Raw genomic sequence first — 26,759 nt, 5'->3', positions numbered from 1 at the left:
CAGAGTAAAAGTCACCTCTAACATCAAGAGCAGTGCTGTGGCTAGGGATCAGTGGTAGAGCATGTGCCTACCTTGCTTAAGGCCTAGGTTCAACCCCCAGTACAGAGTAGCAATTTTGCCTTCTGGGAATCAGCTGTGAACATATCTGTTAGCTCACCTCATGTCTATAAGGACTTAGGGTTTAGAAAAGTAGGTTCCTTAGTTTAATCACTAATTAATTCACATTCCTCAGCGTGAACAACAACAATTGTTTTCTCTGAGGCCACCAAACTGAAATAGGTGAGTACTCAGGACTTGGATTTGGGGTTCTGACTAAGTGTAGTACTCTGGCCACTATACCTTGACTCCTCTCTAAGACTGTCAATTTCCTTTCCCAGGTGCTGGAGGCCATGTCAGAGGAGCAGCAGGTGGCAACTGAGTTCAGGAGATCAGCTCACCAGCATACAAGGCACTGATGGATGAATGAATCTCATAGGCAAGCCTTCCCCGCTCCGCCCCGCCCCCGCCCCCCAGAGTCTCAGCCCCAGAATTGTCTCTTGTGACTGCTGTGTCATTACATATTTGCCACTGGCATTTTTCTATGGTATCTGGCATAGATATCTGGTGTAAATGAGCGTGAGGAGATCCCCACTGTCTTTAATGGAGTGTGCTTATCTCATGGAAAGATCCCATTCTACTGGGCATTTTTACTTATGGATTATTATGATTTCCCCCTAAGCTATACTGTTTAACTGAAGCAATGATTTTATACATTAATAGTGTTAGTTCAAATAGGATTTTGGTGACTGAGGGTTTTTAATATAGTAAGAGATTGTTATAGAGATTAATTTAGTGGGAAAATTAATACAGGCAAAGATAGGATAAAATATTGCCCCTGCCCCTGAAAAAACAGAGGCTGCAGAGGATTAAAAATAAGAACAGGGAAGTGTCACATAGCTAGAACACATGAATTTCTCTTGAGGAGCCATACAGACTGTGGCTTAGATTAATGATTAAGAAAAACAATTGAGGGGCTGGGGAGATGGCTCAGTGGTTAAAGAGCACTGGTTGCTTGTCCAGAGAACCCGGGTTCAATTCCCAGCACCAACATGGCAGCTCACAACTGTCTGTAACTCCATTTCCAGGGTATCCAATACCCTCATATGGACATACATGCAGGCAAAACCATGAATGTACATGAAATGAAAAACAATTGAGTCCCAGAAACCCAGCTAGCTCAAGTACTTTTAATCTTAATGTTGAGAGATGTGTTCACAGGTTTTGGTGTGCATCATAGCTAAAACAAAGCTTTAAATATGACTTAAGGTTAGGTTAAGATGTTTTTGTTAATAGCTTTGAGGTAAAAAACCTTGAGAAATAATCTAAAGTTTAGAAAAGCACATAGTTGAGTGAGGGACTTGTTGAGGTCAAGGAACAAGAACAAAGCACCCCAATGATTATTAGCTGATGTGCCTTTGTTGCTAGGATGGTTTGGTTTTCAAAAGTGATGACTAATTCCTTTTTCCCATTTTTGCCCTCAGCTTCCTGATATAAAAAATTGTTGATGAATGGGTATGCACCCTGAGGATTTAGAGCTGACTGATTGCTTTACATATATAAAAGTTTAGATTTGCAATTCTTTTAAGACTTCTTATAAGATTGTCTTTAAGATAAATAATAAAATGATTGATCCTTTCTTTGTAAACTCAAAATACAGCCTGCCAGTAAAAGAATTGGCTGAAAAAAATACCTTGTTTGCAGCCGGGCAGTGGTGGCGCACACCTTTAGTCCTAGCACTCTGGAGGTAGAGGCAGGCGAATCTCTGTGAGTTCGAGGCCAGCCTAGTCTACAGAGTGAGATCCAGGACAGGCACCAAAGCTACACAGAGAAACCCTGTCTCGAAAAACCAAACCAAACTACACATCTTGCTTGCTTACATTCTGTTAATCTATAACAAGTTGCTTGGATATGAATGTATGTGGGTTCTTGGGATAATTTGTTTTTCATCTGTAATATGTAAAATGATTACTCATGCAAGGGATATGGAAAACATGTTGTTTTTTCACTTGTGTTCATTGTATTCATTCACTTGAAAAATAAAATGTAACCACATTGTAATTTTTATACTGCTTGAAAGATTTTGCTGGGATATATAAACTGTAAGGGAAAAAATAAAGTTAGTTAGAAGGAAGACATCAGGAGAGATAGAAGGGATACTTCTGGATAGAGGTAAGAAAAGAAATAAAGAACAGGAAGATGATAGACACACTAAAGGGGTGTGTGTGTGTGTGTGTGTGTGTGTGTGTGTGTGTGTGTGTGTATTCCTTTTTTTGCAGGCCCCAGAGAGTTACGTTTTACTCTCTCAGATAGAAAAGTCAAATTGAGTGATTAATCGGCCGACTCCATTGGATCCCCCTCAATCCCTGAGCTGCTAGAGGCTGGTCCTTACAGCAGCAAAACCCAGGCAGCTAACATGTGGAATTAGGGTGCTCCAAGGGAAATCAACCAAAAACATGTCCTTTTCAATTCAAATTCTAAGGGGGAAGAACCAAAGAATACAAAAATACCTGGAAATAGTCTTCCCACTCAGCTGTTTTATAATATTCTTACTCCTCAACAGAAAAGCCAGTAATGGGTGGTGGAAAAGCCTAATATTGTTTTTGAGTATCGCCTCATTTCCCTCTTAGCCACCCTACCTATACCACATACTGGATATTGGGAAACATGTGAACTTCTACCGGCTCTATCATCTTCATTTTGGCTTCTAATTTCAACGAGTGAATCATTTTCCCTTTCAAGGCTGCCTTTCTATCCGTTTTATGTTCTTAAGAACCTGGTACTATCTATGATCAGTTTCTCCCTTCCTTATCTTCTCCAAAATCCACTGGTAACATTCCTTAGTCACTCTACATCCTCTTAGCTGGTGTCCTACCTCTTTTCTTGTCTGCAACACGAACGCTTCTGGAAAGAATGACATACAGTGATCATCTGTCAACTAGTTTTTATCTCAGTACTCCATGGAAAGAGTTTTACCAAGGTCATCTTTGAATCAGTCTTCAGTGGACTCAGTATCTTTGCCCTTTGTTCTTCCTAGAGGTCTTTTCCTTCAGTTTCTGTAGGGTCAGTGTTTCTTGGTGCTCTTTGAAAATCTGAAACAGGACTGGGGATGTGGCTCAGAAGGTAGGGGGACTGGCTTGAGGAAGCATGAAAACTTGAGTTCAAATCCTATAGTCCCACAGAAAAAGCTGGGAATGGCCATGGACACATGTAGCCCTAGTACTGGAGAGGGATGAGGAACAGGAAGATTGCTGGAGTTTGCTGGCCAGTATCCTAGTTCAGGTTCAGTGAGAGACCCTGTCTAAAGGGTGGAAGATAGAGGGTCATGGAGCAGGCAATGAAATAAATGTCTGTGGCCCACTTGTGAATGTGCATAGGTGTGAACAACCACATGTGTGCATGCACAATACACAAAAGCAAAAGAGAAAAAAGAAAAAGAAACCACTAAAACCAACCAACTAACCAACTAAATATAGCTGGTTTCATTTCTGAAACTGTGAATCAAATTTTTGGTTTAACAAACAAACAAACCAAAACAAAGCATGCGCAGGACAGAGGATAACCTGGGTGTCATATTCAGAAATGCCATCTACCTCCTTTGAATAAAGATCTTTATTTATCTTCTTCCCCAACGCTGAGGTTATAAGTGTCCCCAATGCTCCTGGTTTTTGTGAAGACAGGGTCTCCCTATGTAGTGTTGGCTGACCGGAAACTCAGTATGTAGACCAGGCTGGCCTCAACCTCATAGTGATCCTTCTAGCTCTTTCTCTCAGTAGAAGGATTACAGGCATATACTTCCACATCCAGCCACAAATGTAAGCAAAACCCTGCTGGCTTTTCCAGCAGGAAAGCATAAGCATTATGGGTTAGAGAGATGGCTCAGCAGTCAAGAGCACTTACTGTTCCTAGCACCATTGTTGGGCAGCTGACAACCCCCTGTTAACTCTAGCTCCAGAAGATCTACACTATGGCCTCTGCAGGTACAGGTACCTACCATCACATGTCCATACTTACACACAGAGATACACATACAAACATAATAGGATTTACTTATCTCATATTGATAGAAAGAGTGTTCTTATATCTCTGTTCCTAAAGAGTTCCAGTTGTTCCTTTTCAATGTTATTATTAACATTATAGTCTTTTTTTTTTTTTAAAGATTTATTTATTTATTATGTATACAGTGTTCTGCCTGCACATATCCCTGCAGGCCAGAAGAGGGCACCAGATCTCATTACAGATGGTTGTAAGCCACCATGTGGTTGCTGGGAATTGAACTCAGGACCTTTGGAAGAACAAACAGTGCTCTTAACCTCTGAGCCATCTCTCCAGCCCCACATTATAGTCGTTTAATGTTAAAATTACATTTCTTTATTTTTGCATTTGTATGTGCCACAGTGCAAACAGTGTAGAGGTCAGAGAACAACTTGCAGGAATTCATTCTCTTCTTCCATTACACAGGTCCTGGGGATTGAACTCAGGTCGTCAGACTTGACAGCAAGTGCCTTTATCCAATGAGATGTCTCACTGACACAAATGGTGGTGATTTTTGAATTGCCTAAAAAGTCTACTACAAACTCTACCTGCAGAGGTGGGTCTGATAAATATAGGCTTCACTGAGGTGATGGGAATGGGCCATACAGTTGGAAATCATCTCCATTATCACTACTGGGTCTTCTTTTCCCATGGGTGAGTCAAATCAAGGGAAGTACAATGAAGAGGAAGCCCATGGGCAATCACTTTCATCTAATCTTATTACTTCCGAAAAGAAGCCTTACCTTCAACGGTGTCCACCTGCGAATCTAAGCAGATGCTTTCTTCAGAAGACAACCTTTAGTCTTCTGTAGGAAAAAAGCAGCTGCAGCTGCTATGCCACTAAGAGAGCTGGCAAGTGGTAGGCTTAATTGCTTCTTACACTTTAAACAAGTTAGAGCCCTGTTTGCATGTGCAAATTTATCTGTTTTCTGGTGTTATTATAAAGGGGGTGGGTAGATTTATGCAATGTAACTCACGGAAGTTTGTGAACTAGTATTCTCCGGTTAGCTAAAAGCAGACCTTTTCTTTCTTTTTAAAAAAGATTTATTTGTTATTAACTTAAGAGCATGTATATGTATTTGTGTATGTGTGTATGGAGGCCAGAAGAAAGTGTCAGATTTATTGGAGCTGAAGTTACAGGTGGTTGCCTTTGATAGACTTGACATGGTTTCTGGGAACCTCTGCAAGAGCAACATGTGCTCTTAACTGCTGAGCCATCTCTCCAGCCCCAGCAATATAATAATATTAATAACCAAATGTAAAACGAAGTTCTGTTGCTTTCCTTAAAGTCGGCTTTTAAAGTAGGTAGTTGTTTTGTTAGTCAAACAGAAGGAAGCTATTTCTACTACAAAAAAGACAGAATAAAATATAATAAGCACTTTGTTTTTTCTTCCTTTTCTTTTCTTTCTTTTTTTTGAGACAGAATCATTCTGTATAGTATTGGCTGTCCTGGAGCTCACTACATAGATTAGGCTGGCCTCAAACTCACAGAGCTCCTCCTGCCTCTGACTTCTAGTGCTGAGATTAAAGGCATGTATCACCATGCCCAGCTTACTTCAAGTTTTTTAACCAATCACACTGCTTTTGAACTTACCTCATTAACTCAAAGATCATATAAGCAAAGCAGCACATGTACATCCAAACTATTCAGATCTGCCTCTTAAAAATCTTACCTGTTCTAGCCTAGAATATCCTACCAATACCTAACGAAGAGTCGGAGATTTTTTTTCAATGAGAGTGAAAAGCACTTTTAACCCTTGAAATCTTCAAGGTAGCTGGAGACACCATCTTGAAGCCAGTGGGCCTGAAAGAACGTTTGGGAACATACCTTGGCCTGACACAGCAGACCCTGCAGCTCTGCCACATTAAGCTCCAAAGGCTGAATCTGTTTGGTTCTCATTTCAATGTCCCGTAAAAGAGACAGATAGGACACCAGCTTCTCATCGTGCTCCAAACAAAGTCTCCGGGTAAACACATTCTGTGGAACCAAATGTAAAACTAAGTTCTGTTGCTTTCCTTAAAGTCGGCTTTTAAAGTAGGTAGTTGTTTTGTTAGTCAAACAGAAGGAAGCTATTTCTACTACAAATAAGACAGAATAAAATATGCTATTCTGTCTGAGCCATTTCTAAGCAGTAGGCAAAGTGATTTTATTAACCTTCTCAGAGAGCAGAAGCTCATAATTACCAATAAATACATCATTTAAAAACATTTCTAAAAGACATTCTGATTTCAAGTAACATCATCCCAATACTTCAAATTAGCTTCAATATTAGTTTCTAATTTTAGGATTCTTGGATCTCGGCAGTATATGGATTGCATAGCAAGCCCTAGGTCCAATGCTAGAATCACAAAAATAAAAAACAACAAACAAAAACTCCTGCAAATTTTAGAAAGACATTCACAGGCAATGCCTAATTTTCCAACAACTATATTATAGATGATAAATGAATTGGTAACTTAAGAGAATTAGCTAATGCCATAAATATGCATGTATTTATATGTATGTGTGTATGTATATGTGCATACAATAATACACAAGTGACTTTGTACCCAATTAAGAATTATACCATCAAGCTAGGGCTGAGGATATAGCTCAGTAGTAGAGTACTTGCCTAGGAAGCACCACAAAAGAGAAAGGAAGAAAAAAAATTATCATGCCATTAAAGCTACTTATATCTTTAAAAAACAAACTACAAGCCAGAAATGATAGTGTGTGTCTGTAATCACAGAATGGGAGGAAAGAAGACTGCCTTAAGTTTGACGTTACCTGGGATACATAATGAGTACCAGGCCAGCTAAGGTCACTTAGCTAAAACAAAATCAAAACCAAACAAAAATACCCCCAAGCCCCAGGCAAACAACCCAGCACATTCACTTGCCTGAGTTGCTCTGCAGGGTGCTGGGTTTACACCTTCTCTCCTCTTCCCTCCAGGTACAGCCATGAAGGGAGCCTGTTCCTCACCAATGATCTCTTTGTCCTTTTCCTGAGGTATCTTCTCATCCATCCTAATTGTAGAATATGGCAGGGACAGTGACATTTCACTGACTTCTGAAACAGTAGGACTCATGACAGCAACATGTTGTTCTATACTCTGCTTCTGCAATATTCCTTTGGGCAATTTCTCTGGAAAAAGGGGTACTGAGACCCTGGGTCCTTTCTGACCCACTGTGTCTTCAGAGGACCCTTCTTCTGGGTCTCTAATTATGGGATTTACTACTTCTAGAAATTTTTTTTCCTGGGTTGTTGCTATTTTAGATTTTTGATGTCCATAAAGCTCAGAATCCCCTTTGCTATCCTCATGAAGACCTTTTCTATCTGAGGAGTCTACATGACTAACTTCTGCATCTAGAGTAGAAACTGTGGTTTCTTTCCATTTGTGAGCTCTTGTTGAGTCCAAAGGTATTTCCTGGTATAACTTTTCTTTAGGATTTTGGCACGGGAAAGCCTTCTCTCTGTTCTCCTCAGTCTTAGATGCAGCAGACAGATCTCGGCCATCAGCAGCAGTCTTCTGTCTGTTGGTTCTTCCGGCAGCCATCTCTCTTTTGGAAATGTGGAGTATGTCTGACACTTGGGCCTCTCCATCTGATCCTGGGCAGTTAAGTTTTTCAGGTCTTGGGGTCTCAGAAGAGAATGGTTCCCTCTGGGCAGCACTAGCAATTTCTTGAGGTAATTTTTCTCCTGGTTTTGAAATCGAGCAGAGGTTCACAGTTTTCACTTCCCCTTCGCTGAAGAATGGTAAAGCATCTTGATTTCTTAGGGGAGAATCTTTGGATGTCATTTGGGAAGGGAAGCCTTCAATTTTACAAATAACAGAAAAGTCCATTTCTCTACTGGCTTCTTCTCCCTTGTCATTTCCAATCATTCTCATACATTGGCTCTTTATACAGGAGTCATGCTCATCAGCAATAACAACCCCCTGGTCCAACTTTTCTTCCGAAAGAACTTCAGCTTTGCCTGTTTGGACATTTCCTTCCATAACCATGTCTCTCTTCACTCTTTTACTAACCTTCACGTTCGCTGATTGCTCACTTAACAATCTGCCTGCTGTTTCGTAATGTGAGTCCTGTCCTTCTGAAAACATTTTCCCTTGCCATTCTCTTGCTTCTGCAGCATCCAGGCCTGCAGTAGATTGCTTTATGTGAGAAATCACTTTTATTTGTGTCACTACTTTCTCCTGCTCTACATCTCTACATTTTCTCATGTGACTTCTAGCTACCTCTCTGAGTTTCAAATCAGAAGCTTCTGAGCAGGGATGCATCACCGAAACCTGGTGTGAAGGTCCACTTTCAAGACCACCAGGACTTACGATGCCGGCAGATACTTTCCTGTCCGAAGAAGCTTTCTCCTCACCATGAGACTTGCCTTCCATCTCCTTTAATGAACTCCTCCTGCCCCTTTCTGGCTTTGCCCCATTAGAAACTCTCTCTTTAACCTCTTCTTGGGCACACTGACTTCCGCCAACCTGTAGCACTCTCTCCTGCTCCTCTTTATCGTAGCTCCCCCTGGCGGTCTTACCACACTCAACTAGTAATTCCTTTCTTGGAAATTCACCCTTCAATTCACATACTTCAGTCCCACCTTGCTTTTCTAAGGTATCTGCCTGGATCATAGTTGCCAGTTCAGGGCTGATAAATCTTTTTTCTACAGCATCCTTTAAAGTCACTCTTTGATTATTATATATATCAATAATTCCTCCACTTAACACCTGATGAAAACCAATAATTCTGGCCATGTTTTCATCCAATAGTTTCTGTTCCAAAGCTGATGCCAACGTCAATCTTTTTCCGGTGGCTGTATCTATGATTCCACCAGTGTTTGCCTGAGCTTCCAAAACCTTCAGTGTAGATGCAGAGTCTACTTTTCCCTGCTGAATCGCTTCAGACAGTGTTAGCACTTTGCTGCTCGCCTCATCTTTAATATCAGAGAATGGGATCACTTCAAGATATCTCCATCCAGATTCGATGTCAATCCTACATTTCTTTACTAACTCTGAGTAGGGAATGATTCTGCAGTTCTCAGGGTCTATAACTCCATGCGTCATTCCTGAAGGGAGTTCTGTTTTATTAGCTAAGGATCCTCCTTTGTTAGCTTCTGCCAAGGTCAATTTCTGGCCATAAATGAGATCCTGCAACTTCCCACTACAGTCCTGAATCTCTTGGATTTCTCTTTTCAACTCTGGAGAAACAAGATCTAATTTTATGGCTTCTGAGAAGGAAAGGGCTTCCTTTGTTTGAGGATGAAAAAATTGATGGTGGTTTACGTTCTCAACTTTCTTGAGTTGCCTGGCTACATCTTCACCAATTAAGCCATGTTTAAAGGCATTATCAACAGAAAGTCTCAACCCAGATAGATGGTGAATGATACCACCATCAAGTACTTGCTTAGCCAACAGAGAGACAGCTTCTCCTCTCTCCAGAAAACCTCTATCAAGGGACTGCAAAACTGTTAACGGTGCTTTACTATCAGGGTCCATAAGTCCTGTTGTTTCCATTTGTAGCCCGATTAATCTCTCCTTAACTAATTTTTCAGCATCTCTGCCTTTGGTAGCCTTTTCCAGATTTATAAGTCCTGTCTGGTCAGCAGTGTCTACCAAACCAAGATTTGAGGCCAACGTTACTGAAAGCTTTTTGCCTCGTTTCAGGTCCACAATTCCACCAGTTACCACCTGCCCCTCTAAAATCCTGGTGGCCGTCTCCTTGTCAAGAAGTCCAACCGCCACGGCCTGCTTTACAGAGCACAGTGAGTTGGTTCTGGGGTCTAAGACACCACTTATAGCTTTGTCTGACATAAGGACATTATGTAATAATTTCTCATCCATCAGACCTTCATCAATGACTTCTTCAGTTGTCAAAGACTCACAGGTCTGGGAGTCAAAGAAGCCCCGAAACATGTTCAATTTTCCCATAAGTTTCACAGCAGTATGGCTAGACACCAGGCCTTGGGCTATTGCTTCATTTAGTAAGAGTTGCTGACCTGTTTCTTCATGAAATACACCACCATCCAGCAGCTGTGTAGATAACGTACTGAGGGTAGCGTCTTCAAACAGTTCACAAGGATGGCTACACAACAAGGAAGGCTCACCACCGTCACCTTCTGTATTGGTCTTTTCTAATCCCACCATATGACCATCAGCAACACTCTGGCCTTGTTGGCCCTGTTTGTGGCACTCCTTGACCAAAGGCGCTGCATTTAACTCTTTCTCCAAAGAGTTAATATTCATATCATTTTCTGACTTAAATTCTGATTTCAAACTTAGAGAATTCTCTACCTGAAATTGGGACATTTTGCTTTGGGACTTTAGGAGTGGTATTTCAGTTTCACTTGGAATATATTCAGTTCTGAAAGTCTTTGCTTGTTCTTTCTGATGTGTGAAGGACATCTTTGTGGGAGCTTGCCATTCTGATTTCTCAGTAGAAAAAAGGTCTTTGTCAATCACCAAGGGCATACCTTCAGATTCCTCAGGACATTCCACAAGAAGGGGTCCTCCACTGATATTTTCCTTGCTAAACCTTTCTGTTTGTTCTTCCTTTCTAGTATCTAACAATGGACTTTGTAGCTCTAAGTTGACTTTATTTGTAACCTTCAAAGTGCCAACATTTGCAGTAACTGCTTTTTCTTCTCCTACAAACAGATCCCTTTCAAGGCTCTCCAGAGAAGAGCATTCTATTCCCACAACAGCCCTTTTGCCCTTTGCTTCAGTACAGTTTTCCTGATTGGAATAGTCTTTGTCCTGAGAAGGACACTGGGATTCACAGGGCTTCCTAGTACACTTTGCCCTGGAATTTTGGGAGATGTTCCCACTATCCAGTTCTTGCCATTCCTCAGAAGTGTCTAGTCTTTGATGCTGAATTTCAAATACACCTGGAAGATCTGTTTGGTATGTGTCTCTGGATGTTAGCATCTCCAACAGCTCCTGATCCAACAGAAGCAGCCTCTGCCCGGTCTGTACATTAATATAGCTGTGAGTCATCAGTTGAAAGAGCAGCTTCTCTCCATGGCTTGCTATTCTCTCTCTTTGGCATGGCAGAGGTGGTACACCAGGAACAATACCTAATTTGCTTTGTTCTGCAGAGTCTGCGAGTTGTATGTGAGGCATCACATCAGGGATACAGATCGATCTTAAGTTATTGGCAAGACCTTTGTCTAAGATACCACTCTCTGTTGCTTTCTTCCAGGACCAAATCTCTGCAGTTGTTGGTAGGAAAAGAGCCTCAATTTGCTGTCGTTTACTGAGGATTTTATGTGCTAATTCAGTAGACACAATACCTTGTTCTAGAGCATCTGTAATTGGGAGGACCTCACCAGATTCAGGCCATAGTAGCCCCATGAATGACCAGAGGGATTCCAGAATGACAAGGGCAGTCTTAGCAGCTACTAGATTATTGCTCACTGCTTCATCCATAGTCATCCTGCTCCCCGTGACAGTGTCAATGATGCCTCCTGTCTGAAGCTGTCTTATGAGAATAGCACAGGCCATATCTTGATCAATCAAATTATGTCTCACAGCCTCTTCCACTGTAAGTCTGTGTCCTGTTCTTGGATCTACTATGCCACCAGCAAAAAGCTGAGCTTCCAGCAGCCGGACAGTGACCTGCCTATCTATCAACCCTTCCTGAACGGCACGGAAAATGCTAACCTTCCGACCTGATTTCAAGCTCACCATTCCCCCCGCCAACTGCTTGACAGGCAGCAATTTCAGCCCTGACTCTTGATGAATAATACATCTCTGCACCAGTTCCAGCAAGCCAACTTTCTCAGCTGTGTTCGGGTCTATCAAATTCTTGGATGATCTCAGGTGGGATTGTAATACTGAATTAAGCCATGATGAAATGAAGCCTTGATGAAAAGCTTCTTCCAGATTAACACAGTTCTCACTGGGGGAGAGACTGAAACCTCCAGTAGCCAGGTGAGCTTCTAAGACTTTCAGTCCAAGTCTTTCACTGATTCTTTTCTTTTCAATGGCTTCCACCACAGAAAGGGGGCCTTGGGTCTCCGTAAGTCTGCTTATTAAGGATAGAGAATCCTGTAGCTCCAGGAGCTGCTGGTATATTGGAAGGTTAATGAGGTTTCTGGCGAGACCCTCTTCTAAAGAGAGTTTTTCACTCTTCTCAGGGGCAATGAGGCCAGACATGATAACCTGGGATTCCAGGAGCCCAAGGCCTGTGTCTTGGTCAATGAGGCCCTTTTGCATGGCTTTGAAGATAGGAAATATCTCCACTGTGCCTAGGTCAATCACCCCAGCAACTGCTCTGTAACCCTAAAAGAAAGAATTAAAACAAAAATGGAATCAGAGTCAATGGTAAAGCATAACTGTGGGAAGGAATTATTTAAAGAACCACAGTAGATACAATTCTGATCACAAGAAAAACCTATCCTGGGTAAGTCCCAACTATATGAAATATCAAATGCAAGCCAGGCCATTCGTGCTAAGAAAGAATTTTCTAAACTGCAGAATATTTAACAGAGCCAGAAGTTCACAGATAGTTTGAAGGATGAGAGACAGCATTAAGCATGTCTGAGTACAAGCTTTACAAGGAGGCAAGCAGTAAAAAAAAAAAAAAAAAAAAAAAGGATAGCTAGGGTTTTTTCCATTTCATTTACGTACTTATTTGGTGTGTAGGGTGTATGCATGTGTATGCATGTAGGCATTCAAGAGCCAGAGTACACATGTGTAAGCCAGAGGACAACTAGTGGGAATTGGTTCTGTCCTTCCATCGTGTGGGCCCTCGATATCAAACTCAGGTGACCAGCCTGGCAGTAGGCATTTTAACTTGCTGAGCCACACTGCTGGCCTTGGATGGCTATTTTTAAAGATTTTTTTCAAAATTATGTGCATATAGCCAGGTGGCAGTGGCACACGCCTTTAATCCCAGCACTTGGGAGGCAGAGCCAGGCGGATCTCTGTGAGTTTGAGGCCAGCCTGGGCTACAGAGTGAGTTTCAGGAAAGGCACAAAGCTACACAGAGAAAACCTGTCTCACAAAACACAAAACAACAATAACAACAACAAAATTATGTGTGTATGTGTGTGGGTTATGAGTACATGAGTGCAGGCACCCCAGTAGACCAAAGGTTACAAGACCTGGAGTTACAGATGACTGTGAACTGCCTGATGTAGGTATTACAAATTGAATTTAGGTCTTCTGGAAGAGCAGAGCAGAACAGTAAGTGCTCTTAACTGCTGAACCATGCTCTAGCATCTGATAGTTATTTGTAAAACCAGATTATTACAAAGGTTGTTACAGATACATACCAGTTCCCAACATAATTTCTCAGTGTTGCAACTCATGCAGAAGGCTCTGGAAATAGCTCTTTTTTTTTTCTTTGCTGATAACAGGATTAGTACAAAAGATGAGAGAGTCAAGCTACAAAGTAGTTGTGCATCCTAACAAATGGACATGTGTATTCAAGGAGTGCGTAATGGAGTTAAGCTCAATACTAGCTTTTCCAAAGGCAATGACTTTGAGTTAAGTTAGTTCTAAGACCTGAAAGTAGCAAGTCAAGGAGGGAACAGATTAGGGACTTTGGACAGAAGAACCACTAGTACTACTTCTTCTAGTCCAGGCTAAGAATAGGTAATATAACAACCATGATGACAACTACCACTTAGATTTAGTGATGAATGATATTTAATCCTCACAATGATCTCATAAAAGATTAATCTCAGTCCGCAGGTAAGAACATGAGATATATGTTAGGTAATTTGTCCAAGGTAACAAAACAAGTGAGTTCCAGAAGCCAACCCGGCCTCCAATCTTTTGCAATTATACTGTTTCTTTGGATGGTTTGGGGAAGCAGCAAACAGTAAAGCCACAACACCTTAAGCAGGAGTTAGTCTCTAAGCCCAGGGAATAAGGTAAACCTTACACATTGTTAAAATTACCCATGCAAATTCTAGAAACAGTTGCTGGTTCTCAATTTAAAGCCTTTTATTTCAGACTCTAGATCATTTAAGAGCTTAACTATCTAGACTGCTTCATTACTTGTATTGTGCTCCATGTTTATAGTGCTCTTTCTTTTTATTTGTTTTTTGATACAAGGTCTCACTATGAAGCTCTGACTGTTCTGATATTCACTATGGGGAGACCAAGCTGGCCTCAAACTCACAGACAGCGGCCTCCTGCCTCTGCCTCCAGAGTGCTAGGGTTAAAGGCAGGCGCCACCATGCCCGTCATAGTCATTGTCTTTGTTTTCTTTAATGTCTTTTTTTCTGTCTCTTCTTTGGATAGTATTATTTTTTGCTTTTACCGGATAACTTATCCGGACAGAATCTTGATTTGTCAGTCACTAACAAGTGCACTTCATTTCTGTTTTCAGTGAGAGGTAAACTATATAAAACTGTAGTGTGCCCTTCAGTGTACAGGGACAGTATCTGCAATGCAGTGAACACGGAATGAATAAAACCACGGGAAAGAATCCTTAACCCCACTAGGCTGCATCCTCCACGTGAAGACAACACGAGGGGTTCCAGCTCGTGACAGCACATAAGCATGTAGAACACACAGCAAAGAGGGACTTGGTTCATTTCTCCACTTCATGCATATGTTCAATCGATGGCATATTATTGGCATAGTTCCCCATGCTATGCAAAATATTATTTGCTATTCCCCCCATCTCATTTTCTGTAGCACAGGGTTCAATTTATATAAGTAAAACACACATACTATACATCTATTTTATAGAGATTGGAAAAAAAAAGCTCACTGGTGTATGATTCCTGCATTACTTAAAAAAAATTCCTTTTTAAAAATCCATTTAAAGCCTGCTGAGAAAGAAATATTATGATAAAAGAGAAGACTGTTGAAATTTACCAATTTCTCCTGACACTGAAGAAAAGCTTGGAATCAAGCCAAAGAGCAAAGCCTTCATAATTCCTCCCAACACCCTCAAAGCTGGAGGACAGGCAGGCAGCACTGAGTTGGGAAGTAATCCAGAGAAATCCAGTCTACCAAACATGGACAGTCTGACCCAGATGAGCAGTAGAAGACGGGGAGAAACGGAAAGAAAACATAGAGGGTTTCTACTTACCCAAACTGCAGGGCCCGCCTCAGCAGGTAAGAGAGAGAGCCTTACGGAGCAGTTCAGCCGTGTCACATACACAGTGAAAGCTTGGGGTTAGCGTCCAGCATGCGACTGTTTGTTTTTTGCAAAAAAGAACCCCAAACAGGTCGTCCTCTTTTCCCTTTGTGCATTTGTGCTTAAACTCCAAAGGGTTAGTGAAACTTGTAAGCAAGGATGTCAGTTAATCAGAACAATACTTTACATGAAACACACACAATACAGGGACACATCATGCTCAATGTAGTGGTGCTCAGCAGCTTGTCTTTTTTTCTTTCTTTCCCCCCACCCTTTTTAACCTTTCAAAATGAGAACTAGATGTTCTCAGCAAGCAATTGTTAAAACTTTTCACATACTCCCTTATATGGTGAAGCAATAAGCCATTAGAAGTGGGCTTTGTTACACAGAAAATTCTACACCAGCACATTCTTTTCGGAAATAGACTGTCAAAGCAGGGCTTGTTCTATCCTGTAGAATTTATGAATTTACAAATTTATATCCATGGGCAGAATCAAGATATATTTTGTTTGAATAATCATTTTCTGCATCTTGTAGACCAAATGTGATTTATCACGTATTAGCCTTCCCCACATAAACAGGCAATTGCTTCACAACATAGGAAATAAGCAGGCAAACACACATGTATATCCCAGAGACACATGAATATAATTTGGTTAAATGTACACACACATAAGTATCCAGGAAGAATTTAAGACAACCAACAGCAACTATAATTTAGACTTTCATGTGGTACAATGATGACTATGAGGTGAGAGCTGATAACAGTGCTACATGACGACGGGATGACCATGGGTGAGGGGAACCAGCGTCTCAGTCAGTGAAGCTAATCTACCAGGTTGTTTTGAAACAACATTTCTCCCTGGTCACTCTACAGAGGGAAGTGATTTATAAGCATTTTCTTGCCAATATGCACAACTCTTGGCTGTCAACTCGTGGTGACAATGTCACAAAGGAGTAATCTTACTGATCTGGCATCAGTTACAATACAGAATGTAAGTTCTCCATCACTGTCTTCTGATGCGCACTGATAAAGCGCAGGTGGAGGAGGTAGCAGTGAACCAGATCCAGAGGCTTTGTTGTACGCGCCCTCTAGTGTTTTGACTGACCAACACATCATGGAACCCCAGTAAAGAAACACATGACAAATGGCTGCTAAGGTGAGGTTAACTATTAAGTCACATTGGTCATGGAAAACTAGTGAACATGACTCTCAATCAACAAAGCCAATTTCATACCATTTAAATGGCACCCATAATATATGGATCCCAAAACTGAAAATACCTTTTGTTCTGTTTGCTGAGCCAACTCGCTTTGGAGCTGCTGGAGTTGGCTTGCAGAACCATCACAAAGGTCGTGGTAAGCCGTGTTCAGGGCACTCAACTGCTCAGAGATCTGTTCCTTCTCTTTTTCTGAGAGCCTGGAAGACGAAGCATTACGGGGAAAAAATGATCTAAACTATATTCAAAAACTTACATTGTTACCATGAATGGATTATCTGGATATAGCCAGTCTCCCATACTCCACTTGGGCATCTCACTCATATCCTTCTCTGATTCTTGGTGATGTGCTAAACAACTCTTTGCTTGTAGTTCTGCAAACCTCAATCAAAATGACCTCCTTGACACCTTAGACTTACCCACGCACAGCAAATTTGGATGCTGAAATAATATAAAATCATTCTATATTTAAACTCTTAGACCTCAAAATGTATGATGTAGTCCTATTTTATATTTTTCTCCTTCTACAGTTATTCTCATTCTAAATAAATTATAACTCTCACTTCCCTATTATCTACCTAGTTATCTTTAATTTTTCTTATTTTTAAAGTCTCTGTATGTGGACGTATCTGCTGAGCACATTCCTCATCACACCTCCCCTTCCCAATCTTAGCCATTTTTGTTGTTTGCTTTGGGTTTTGTTTTTAAGAAACAAAGTCTCTATGTAGCTCAGGCTAGGTGGGCTTGAGCTGGTGACCCTTCGGGTTTAGTTCCTCATGATGGGATTACCACCATTCGATAGCTCACTTAAGTACAAGTTTTACTATTGAACCACGTTAGCTTTAGAACTTTTTCTAGGAAACAAGATATTACACATGTAACTAAAGCCAGTGTGTGTTTTTCACCAAGTCCATTCATTTCCTGTCTTCCTAGAGGTTCACAACTTGAATCTGGTGAATACTAGAAGTTGCCTCTCCCCATATTAATTATGAGAATGAACTATGTTGGTCTATGTTAGAATTACCTACAAACTCAATGAGATTCCCCAAGCCTTCCTTGGCTCTTCAAATTGCTCTTAATCTATCATCTTCTCTATTCATCTTCAGTTTATTCTTGGCATCCAAACCCAGCATTGAATTTTCTTAATCAGATTCTTAACATTATCCTCGTCTGTCCACTCATTAGTTCAACAAAAACCAGACCTCTAAGATCCACATACTGCAAAATATATCCAGTGAGGAAAGAGGATCCCATAGTCATGTAGAGCTCCCACTGGTCTGTAATTTTAACTGGACCTTACTATTTCCCTCAGAAAATCCAGGTGGGAGGCCCCAGTTAATCCCTTGTTGTTTTGCCTGAGCACCACCCTAATATTCAATAAATCCCTCTGCATATTTAAAAAAGAAAATACACACAGACCACTAGCTATTACTTCTCTTACTTTTGGACTTCACTCTTGACAAAATTACCTCTGTGCACACCTTTCCTGAGCCTATATCCTCAGATTGCAGGGAAAAAGCTATCTTAACTCCTGATTAAGGTTTTACTTTATAGCTACTAATTAATTCCAACCTCTCTCACTCCCCTCCTTTCTACTTTTTTTTTTTTAAAGATTTATTTATTTATTATGTACACAGAAGAGGGTACCAGATCTCATTACAGATGGTTGTGAGCCACCATATGGGTGCTGGGAATTGAACTCAGGACCTCTGGAAGAACAGTCGGTGCTCTTAACCTCTGAGCTATCTCTCCAGCCCTCCTTTCTACTTTTAATTCTTCTCTGCTGACTATAAACACAGACAAATGTCTTCCATGTTCTAAGAAGTCAAAGTTTTGTGAGAGTATACTGCATTCCTCATTACTTGTATTAATGCTTTCCTTTCCTATGACCATGCTTTATGAAAGGAGTTGAAGTTCAGTATTACAGCCCCCTCACCTCTCATTTATTTACTGCTCATCATGTTGACTCTGAACTCACCCATCAACTTTTCATCAGTGCCACCAAAAAGTTCCAACTGCCAAATGGATTAGATAGTCATCAACTTTTCTTGACTTTTGAACCCTCCCTCCTCTTTGGAACTTTCTTGGGTTCTGAGGTATTACTCACCAACATTTTCCTATTCCTTCGCTGAAGTTTCCTTTACAAGCTGAAAAGACCTGAAAGTCTTTTGGGTTAATTTACCTTTATGACTTCTACTACATTAATGACTTAAATCTTTGTCCCTCTAGACTTCTGTCATTAATTACAAACTTGCTTTGTAACTGCCCACTGGGAATCTTTGGTGAGTCTACACAAGGCATGAATAAGGTAGTTCACAAGTCTTACTATGTAATAGGCATTTCCACGCTGACGTCCTACAGGCTTCCACAGTCAACAATGTGTAAGTTAAGTTACTCTGCAGCTCACTCCTCTTGTCTGTTTATCTTCATGAGTAACATCATCATACAGTCAACAGCCCACACTAGAAGCCTAGCAGGGTTTTTGTTTGTTCTGCTTTGAGACAAGGTCTCACTATATAGCTTGTCTGGCCCAGAACTCACTATGTAGAACAAGCTGGCCTTGAATTCAGAGATAAATTCGCCTCTGCTGGGATTAAAGGCATGCACCACCAGGCCCAACAATTCTAGCAGTTATTTAATGAATTTTCCATGTGACCAAATCCATAGACTCACCATCCTTAATATCTTTTTTTAAATCGTATACATTTATTTAGTGTATGTGTATGTGCACAGGCACATGTGCATACATACGGAAGTCAGAAGTTAATCTGGGGAGTAAATTCTATACTTCTACCCTGAGGGTCCTGGGTACTGAATTCGGGTTGTCAGGCCTGGTAGCAAGCAACTTTATGTGCTGACCCATCTTGCTGGCTCTTTAATACCTCTTGTATCTGTGTCACCTCTGTAATCTACTCCATTTCTTGCATTCATTATCAGGACAGCTTCTTAACTTGCCTCTTGTCCTCCATACCTCCTTCCCATGTCAATCAGGCTTAAAATTAATCCCCATATCTGACACAGTTAAAAAACAAACACACAAGGGCTGGAGAGATGGCTCAGAGGTTAAGAGCACTGACTGCTCTTCCAGAGGTCTTGAGTTCAATTCCCAGCAACCACATGGTGGCTCACAACCATCTGTAATGAGATCTGGTGCCCTCTTCTGGCCTTCAGTCATACATGCTGTATACATAATAAATAAATAAATCTTTAAAAAAAAAACAAAAACAAACAAAAACCAAAACAAAAAAAAAATTCCTAGGTATAAACTACAAGGCTTTTGACAATTGGCTCTTGTTGCCAGGAATTCTCCAGTCTAACTTCTCATCACAAACCTAAGATTCATCCAGTTGAAAAGGTCATACTCACTTATGACCATGCTTGGCCAAGAAGATCTGTGAAGTTTTAATGGCTTCAGAAACTTGTTCTTTCCTGGTTGTCAGCTCTTCTGCCAGAACCTAGTAGCAGAAATAAAAAGAAACATTTCAAATTCAAGACTTAAACGAGTCAAACATGATTTCAAATAAATTTTCAAAAACCGAGATAGAAAATACAACCTAGGTCAAACATTACAAATGAGCCACAGACGTTTAAAACAGTTAAGTAAACAAACAGGGTAGCTGAAGTTGCTGGAGGTCTTGGAAGTTAGCCTTTTCTAAAGTAATAATTGTGGCGTGGCCACGGAATCATTCTTCTAACGAATGATTCCTCCACCTGGACTGAGAGAGGTGGGCTTTCCACTAACCTGTTGCTCCAAAATGGCCTTTTCAATGTCTGTGGACGCACTGGTGTGGGATGAGGTAGCTGTTCCTTGTGTATTTCTTGCCAGGGTAGACACCCAACCCAAGAGTTCTTTAACCTTCTCCACATGTTCCTGCTTTTCCTCTTCTACCACTTTCTACAGCAGGAAACAGAAAGTGGGTACTGTGGTTAGCCTTATTAGGCTGCATGACTTCATGTTTCCAAAGCCAGACAGGAAATATATTGTTCTTTACCTACAGAATCTTGCTTCTTTTCATAATTTTTATAACCATAAGTGAACAGAGAGACTGCATGGAGTAAGCACTGATATAACGGGCCACAGATAATGCCTCACTAATGAATTCCCAGAGCATGTTTGCAAGTGCTCTAGTATTTGAACACTTAGATTGCAAAGACTTTTATAATGATTACATGCTTATTACATAGGACCAAAACTGGAATGCATATTATATAGACTAGACTTTATTTCTCCAAAAGTGTATGCACATACTGTGGTGGTTTGACTAAAAATGGTCCCCATAGACCAGTAGGGAGTGGCCTTGTTGGAGTAGGTGTGGTCTTCTGGAGGAAGTATGTCACTAGGGGTGGGCTTTGAGGTTTTCAGAACCTCAAAGTCAAGCCTAGTGGCTCAATTCGCTTCCTGCTGCCTGCTGATCCGAATGTAGAACTCTCAGTTCTTTCTCCATCCCCATGTCTGCCTGCATGCCGCCATGCTTCCCACCATAATGATAATGACTAAAACTCTGAACTGCAAGCCAGTCCCCAAATAAATGTTTTCCTTTATAAGAACTGCTGTGGTCATGGTGTCTCTTCACAGCAATAAAACCCTAACTGAGACACATACACACTTCTAAAATTGTTTCTATGCCATGTTTTCACCTTTGTTGTTTTTATTGAAATGATTATATTTAGTTCAATATATTAATATATTATAAATCACTTCTATGTCAATTCACTTAAATCTATTATAATACTTTTAATAGTGTCACAGCATCCCACTATACAAACTATGGAGATTTAAAATATTTTCCTCCAACAAATTATATTTTACTGAAGATTTCTGCTTATACTCTGGTGGTTTGAATGAGAATGGCATTCATAGATTCATGTTTTGATTATTCGGTCCCCAGTTGATAGGATGGGGAAGGATTAGGAGGTGTGACCTTGTTAGAGGAGGTGAGTCACTGGGGGCAGGCTTTGAGGTTTCAAAAGACTCTTGTCATTTCTACAATGTGCGCCCTGCTTCTTCCTGTTTGTGGATCCAAATGACCTCTCACCACTGCTCCAGTACCATGCCTGCCTACCTGCTGCCATGCTCCCTGCCATGATGGCCATGGACTCTAACCCTCAGAAACTGTAAGCCCCAAATAAGTCTTCTGTAAGTTGCCTTGGTATCATATCACAGCAATAGGAGAGTAACTCAGACACACCCCTTTTTTACAATGAAGATACTCAAAGGTAGAAGTGACGGATGTATCTGTATATTTGTATATGGAAACTTTCACCCACTAAAATTTATTTGACACTCCAAAAGCACTCATAAATAATGCATTGAACAATAAACTGTAGTTGCTCAATGTTCATGTCATTAGCTGAAGATTTTGTTGTCATACTGTATGTTTGAATGAGAAATATTTCCCATCAGCATTTGATAACTTGGTCTCCAGTAGGTGGTGCTGTTAGGGGAAGGCTTAGAATCTTTGGGAAGGGGAATCTTGATGGAGGAAGTGTGTCACTGGGGATGGACATTGAGGGTTTAGAGCCTGTCACCACTTTGCATTCTCTGTTTCCTGTGTGAAGATGAAAATGTTACCGGACAGCTTCCTGCTCCTGCCACCACAATGGGCTCTATTCTTCTGAAACTGTAAACCAAAACAAACCTTCTTCCCTATCTTGATTTTGGTCATGGTATATTTATCACAGCCACAGAAAAGTAACTAATACTATATACACCAGTGTACTTTTCAATCTATTCAATACCATGTTTTTCATCTCTTTTGTGTTTTTTTTTTTCTTGGTATCATCATTATCTAAGTAGCTCTAGGCTAATGGTGAAGTGTTGTTTAATATTTCTAAGCCTAAGAGGGTTATGATAAGGCTTAGGGATAAAACTTATATCTTTGATAAACATTTTGCAGAAAAAAGTTATAGTGCTTCCAAGAACCAATAATATACATTAAATAAAGTGTCTTTAAACAAAAAATACACATTAAACAAGAATGTGTATGTAATCCGAGGCTTGCAGAAAGCAACTATTTTCCCTAGGAGCACTGGTTTAGTATTAATCAACAAACCAAACTTTCTAGAACATGATCACTGTAAATAAGGACAATGACTGCATGAACTTTACCTTTTAAAAGATGAGACATAGGAATTCTTGTATGTAGTGCTCCGATCAACTTGAGGACTTGGCACATAGTAGTTACAAGCTCTACTAATGAGCTACAAACCCTGCTTGAGGTAGTTTTTTGTTATTGGTTTTTCAAGACAGGATTTCTCTGTGTAGCCCTCGCTGTCCTGGAACTCACTCTATAGACCAGGCTGGCCTAAACTCAGAAATCCATCTGCCTCTGACTCCTCTGCTGGGATTAAAGGCATGCGACACCATGTCTGGTGAGGCATAGCATTTTTTATCATGATTTCAAGGAGAATTAGGACCCAACTATCCTCACCTCTTCCTCCTCCAACCGCCGGAGAGCATCGCTGATATATTTTACATGCTGAGTCGTTAATGTCACCAAAGCTGTGTATCGAGTCCTCAAGTCCATGAACTATAGTTTAAAAGAACAATTGAGGTAAGTTATCTGCCAGAAAAGTAAAATTCAACAGTTGGAAATAAGGAGGACAAGAAAAAGGTGACACAACCGAGATCTTTTCTTAAGGAAAGACAGCAGCACCTCTCCTCCAGCTCACCTCCTGTGTGATGGCATCTGAAGAGGAGAGCATTCGGCGGCGCTTGCCAGGGGATTTCTGCTGCGACTCCACGAAGGCCTTGTATGTCATCAGCTGCAACTCATAGTCCTAAGAAAAGGAGAAACTTGACTACCCTTGTTAGGTCTTCATAGCTAACACACCATACAACAAAATCCTAGTAGTTTGTTGCTGGACTATATTTGATGTTTGTTCAGACTATAGGTTGGCAAATACTGGGCCATTCTGCCTGTCAGAAATACTAATTCTGTCTCCATAAATGAATGTAGCTATTGACAGTATGGAAATGAAGGAAAATCACTGTTGAAATATAATTTGCTTACACTGTAAGTTTAAGTTCTTTTTTTTTTTTTTTTTAAGATTCATTTATTATGTGTACAGTGTTGGGCCTACATGCCAGAAGAAGGAGCTAGTTCTCATTACAGATGGTTGGGAGCCACCACGTGGGTGCTGGGAATTGAACTCGGGACCTCTGTAAGAACAGCCAGTGCTCTTAACCGCTGAGCCATCTTTCCAGCCCAAGTTTAAGTTCTTATCACTTAATTTATTTATTGGACAGGGTCTCATGAAGCCTAGGGTGGTCTCAAACTAACTGTGTAGCAAAAAAATTGATCTTGAACTTCTGATCCTCCTGCCTACACCTTCCAAACGCTGGTATTATAGGTGTGCACTGCCATGTTCAGTCTTATGTGATACTAGAAATTGAGGCCAGAGCCCCAAGCTAGGCAGGCTATCTGAGAACTGAACTATATCCATTGTCCAGTTCTTATTTAAAAATTTAAATTTAAATTTTAAAAAAAGCATCATTACTCTTTTAAATTTCTTCATTCTTTTCTCATTGGCCATACAAAAATAAGTGTGTGGTGGGAATGGTGGTACATGTCTGTAATCCCAGCACATGGGAGGCAAAGGGAAGTGTAGCTCTGTGAGTTCAAGGCCAGCCTGGTCTATAGAGTTCCAAGACAGCCAGGGCTGTTACACAGAGACACCTGTCTTGAAAAAAACCAAGAGTGTGTGGCCTAGATTCAGCCTGTGGTCATACTACCTTGCTGAATCCTGAACTCATCCTTGGGGAAATTGAAGTTCAAATAGGGGAAGTGGATTTCCTTAATTAATCCGTACAGATTAGAAACTGTTTCCAAATCCTTTTCTCATTTTACTACATATCCTGTACTTCCTCAGCATCCTGCATTATTTTGTCCCCCCCTTCTAAGCTTTCTCAATTAAAGTGTCTCATTTACCCTCATAACTTCCACTCTCATCTGCTCCTGCTACCTTTTCCAAAAAGCAAATATGATCACCTTGTTCCTCTGACCAAAATCTTTCAAGGATATAGAACCCCGTTTCTCAAACATCCACATGTGCAGAAACCATCTAGGGAAACCTACCAAATGTGGGATCAGATTCAATGGGTGTGAGGGCACTTCAAGCAGTTTCTCAAGTGATGCTGACACTACTGGCTGGGAGACAACCCTGGGGGGTGGAGGGGCTTGAGAAGAGCTCTGTATAATCTGTCCAGAAGGACTTACAATGATGGCGAAGTTTTCCTAAACTGGAGATCATTTATTCCTTCTGGAATGTGGTACAGTTACCTTCACAATAGTGGAATATTGCTGGGACAATTTCTGACATTGGTCCAGTTTTGTCTGGTTTCTCTCGATTTCTGCAAACAGGTCCTAGGAACCAAAATATCACACCATTACCATTAAGATTACCATCACTAAGCAGTGAGCACTTACTATATTCTAAGACTGTGACTCTCAAGTCTTAGAACCATTACAGTAAGAAAGACTAGTTAAGACATAGACTAAAGGGCTAGGCTTACAGATCTTGTGAACCTGGATTTGTAACATGGTTCAGGTAATATGCTGCTAGTCTGGGAGCCACACTCTGAGAACTACATTCCTTTACATGTACAATTTCAGGTAATCTTTGCAATAACTGCATCAGGCAGGCTAAAGGAATAGTAAACTACATCTATTTTAAGGATAAGGTGTGAGAGCCAGTTATATTTTAAGTTTTAATTACTATACCTTAGAGATCCATGAAATAAAAATGCATCTGATCTGCAAGCCCCTAGCCAAGTATAGATAGTTCCTGAAATGCTAGAAGCTATTGTTTATGGGAGATAAGAAGCCGCATGTTTATCACTCCCCTAAACAAGTTTGTTTGACCCATCTGCACCGAATGGGCTTGATCACATATGGGCGAGAGGTTCACAGGCTAGAGGTACATCAGGATGTACACTTGTCCCTGATTGGACATGATGGGAAATGCAATGAATTATGGGTTTTCCTTTTTAAACTGCTGCAAACTGTGATTTGGGGCCATTTCCCAGCAACCTGGGTATGGACCTGGCCAGAGCCCATCCACCTGGCCAGTATTTAATTAAAGCTTGCTTCAAATTTGATATTAAACTGTGGTAGTGGTCTTGCTCTTGATTGGCGGGATTAACAAAAGAAGTAGAATACTGAAAGGTTAATTCCTTCATTGTTTTATAACTAGAAGGTACATAAGCCATAACTGTAACTGAGATAATTAAACTTCAGACCTCAAATGCTTAATAACATGGTATGAAACAAAACAAAACACCACCACCACCACCAAAAATAAAAAATAAAAAAATACTCTAAATAAAGTAATTTTCTTTTAAACTCCTACAATCCAGTTCTAGCACAATAAAATATAATATGATGAAGCAAAAGGGAGATGTCTAATAATTTCAATCTATGATCATAGAAACTCAGGGTTAAAGGACCTAATGGGTCTCTCTCTGGCCTAAATGTTAACAGTAACTTTTTTCATTTGTTTGTTTTGTTTTTTTTTTTGGAACAGGGTTTCTCTGTACAACGGCCCTGGCTGTCCTGGAACTCACTCTGTAGCCCAGGCTGGCCTCGAACTCACAGAGATCCACCTGGCTCTGCCTCCCGAGTGCTGGGATTAAAGGTGTGCGCCACCACTGCCTGGCAACACTATCTTTAAAACAAACAAACAAACAAAACCCCAGCATCTTGAGACTATCTGAACTCTTCTAAGGGGCTTAGATGTCCTGCAGGAGGGAGGTTTGGTTGCTGCGTATCTCCCTCCTTGTCATGCAGCCACACTCACCGTCTGCTGACTGAGCTGCTCTGACAGCATTCTGCTATCCTCTGCCTGGCCTGGCTTCATCATCTCCTGCTGGGCAGTCGTTTCCTCAATCCACTTGATAAGACTTCCATGGCAGGCTCGGTAATCTCTCAGAACTTCCTGGATACTTTCTACCTCAGACTGGCTGCAGGAACAAAGGGGAAGCACTGTCAGACATCCTACTGTTCATATAAATAGAGCATAGGAAATGAGCCAGTTCCCTTTTTGGAACGCACAATTTTACTTCTGGGAATAAGTGCTGCCATAATAAGTGATATCTATACAAGTACCCAGGGCCCTAAAAGTGAAGAGAAACTAGTTGTGTCCTGTGAGTTTTGAAAAAATCCTATGGTGCCAAGCACCTCAATAATTCCTGTCAATTTCTTCATTTTACAGAGTAACTGCCAGAGTACCAGGGCTATGATGTATAAATCACTGTAATTTCTTTCTTTCTTTTTTTTTTTAGACAGGGTTTCTCTGTGTAACAGCCCTGGCTGTCCTGGAACTCACAGAGATCCACCCGCCTCTGCCTCAGGAGCACTGGAATTAAAGGTGTGCACCATCGTGGCTGGCTAA

The 26,759-nt window shown here is 40.8% G+C and overlaps 1 protein-coding gene across 1 annotated transcript in view; it reads right to left on the bottom strand.

The window, feature by feature from the left end:
• The window catches only part of Macf1 (microtubule actin crosslinking factor 1), a 346,505-nt gene that overhangs the window by 120,746 nt on the left and 199,000 nt on the right, over positions 1–26,759 (bottom strand). The window contains 9 exon segments of the mRNA XM_052718421.1: positions 5,900–6,049; positions 6,951–12,329; positions 16,432–16,567; positions 19,734–19,822; positions 20,110–20,262; positions 22,799–22,897; positions 23,040–23,147; positions 24,650–24,733; positions 26,166–26,328. Of these exon segments, the coding sequence (XP_052574381.1) occupies positions 5,900–6,049; positions 6,951–12,329; positions 16,432–16,567; positions 19,734–19,822; positions 20,110–20,262; positions 22,799–22,897; positions 23,040–23,147; positions 24,650–24,733; positions 26,166–26,328 (6,361 nt within the window).

This window comes from Peromyscus californicus, unplaced genomic scaffold (genome assembly GCF_007827085.1).
Source record: "Peromyscus californicus insignis strain IS unplaced genomic scaffold, ASM782708v3 Scaffold_5__1_contigs__length_169319896, whole genome shotgun sequence".
NCBI lineage: Eukaryota > Metazoa > Chordata > Mammalia > Rodentia > Cricetidae > Peromyscus > Peromyscus californicus.
The sequence above is the reverse complement of the archived record's forward strand: the minus strand, read 5'-3'. Positions and strand labels throughout refer to the sequence as shown.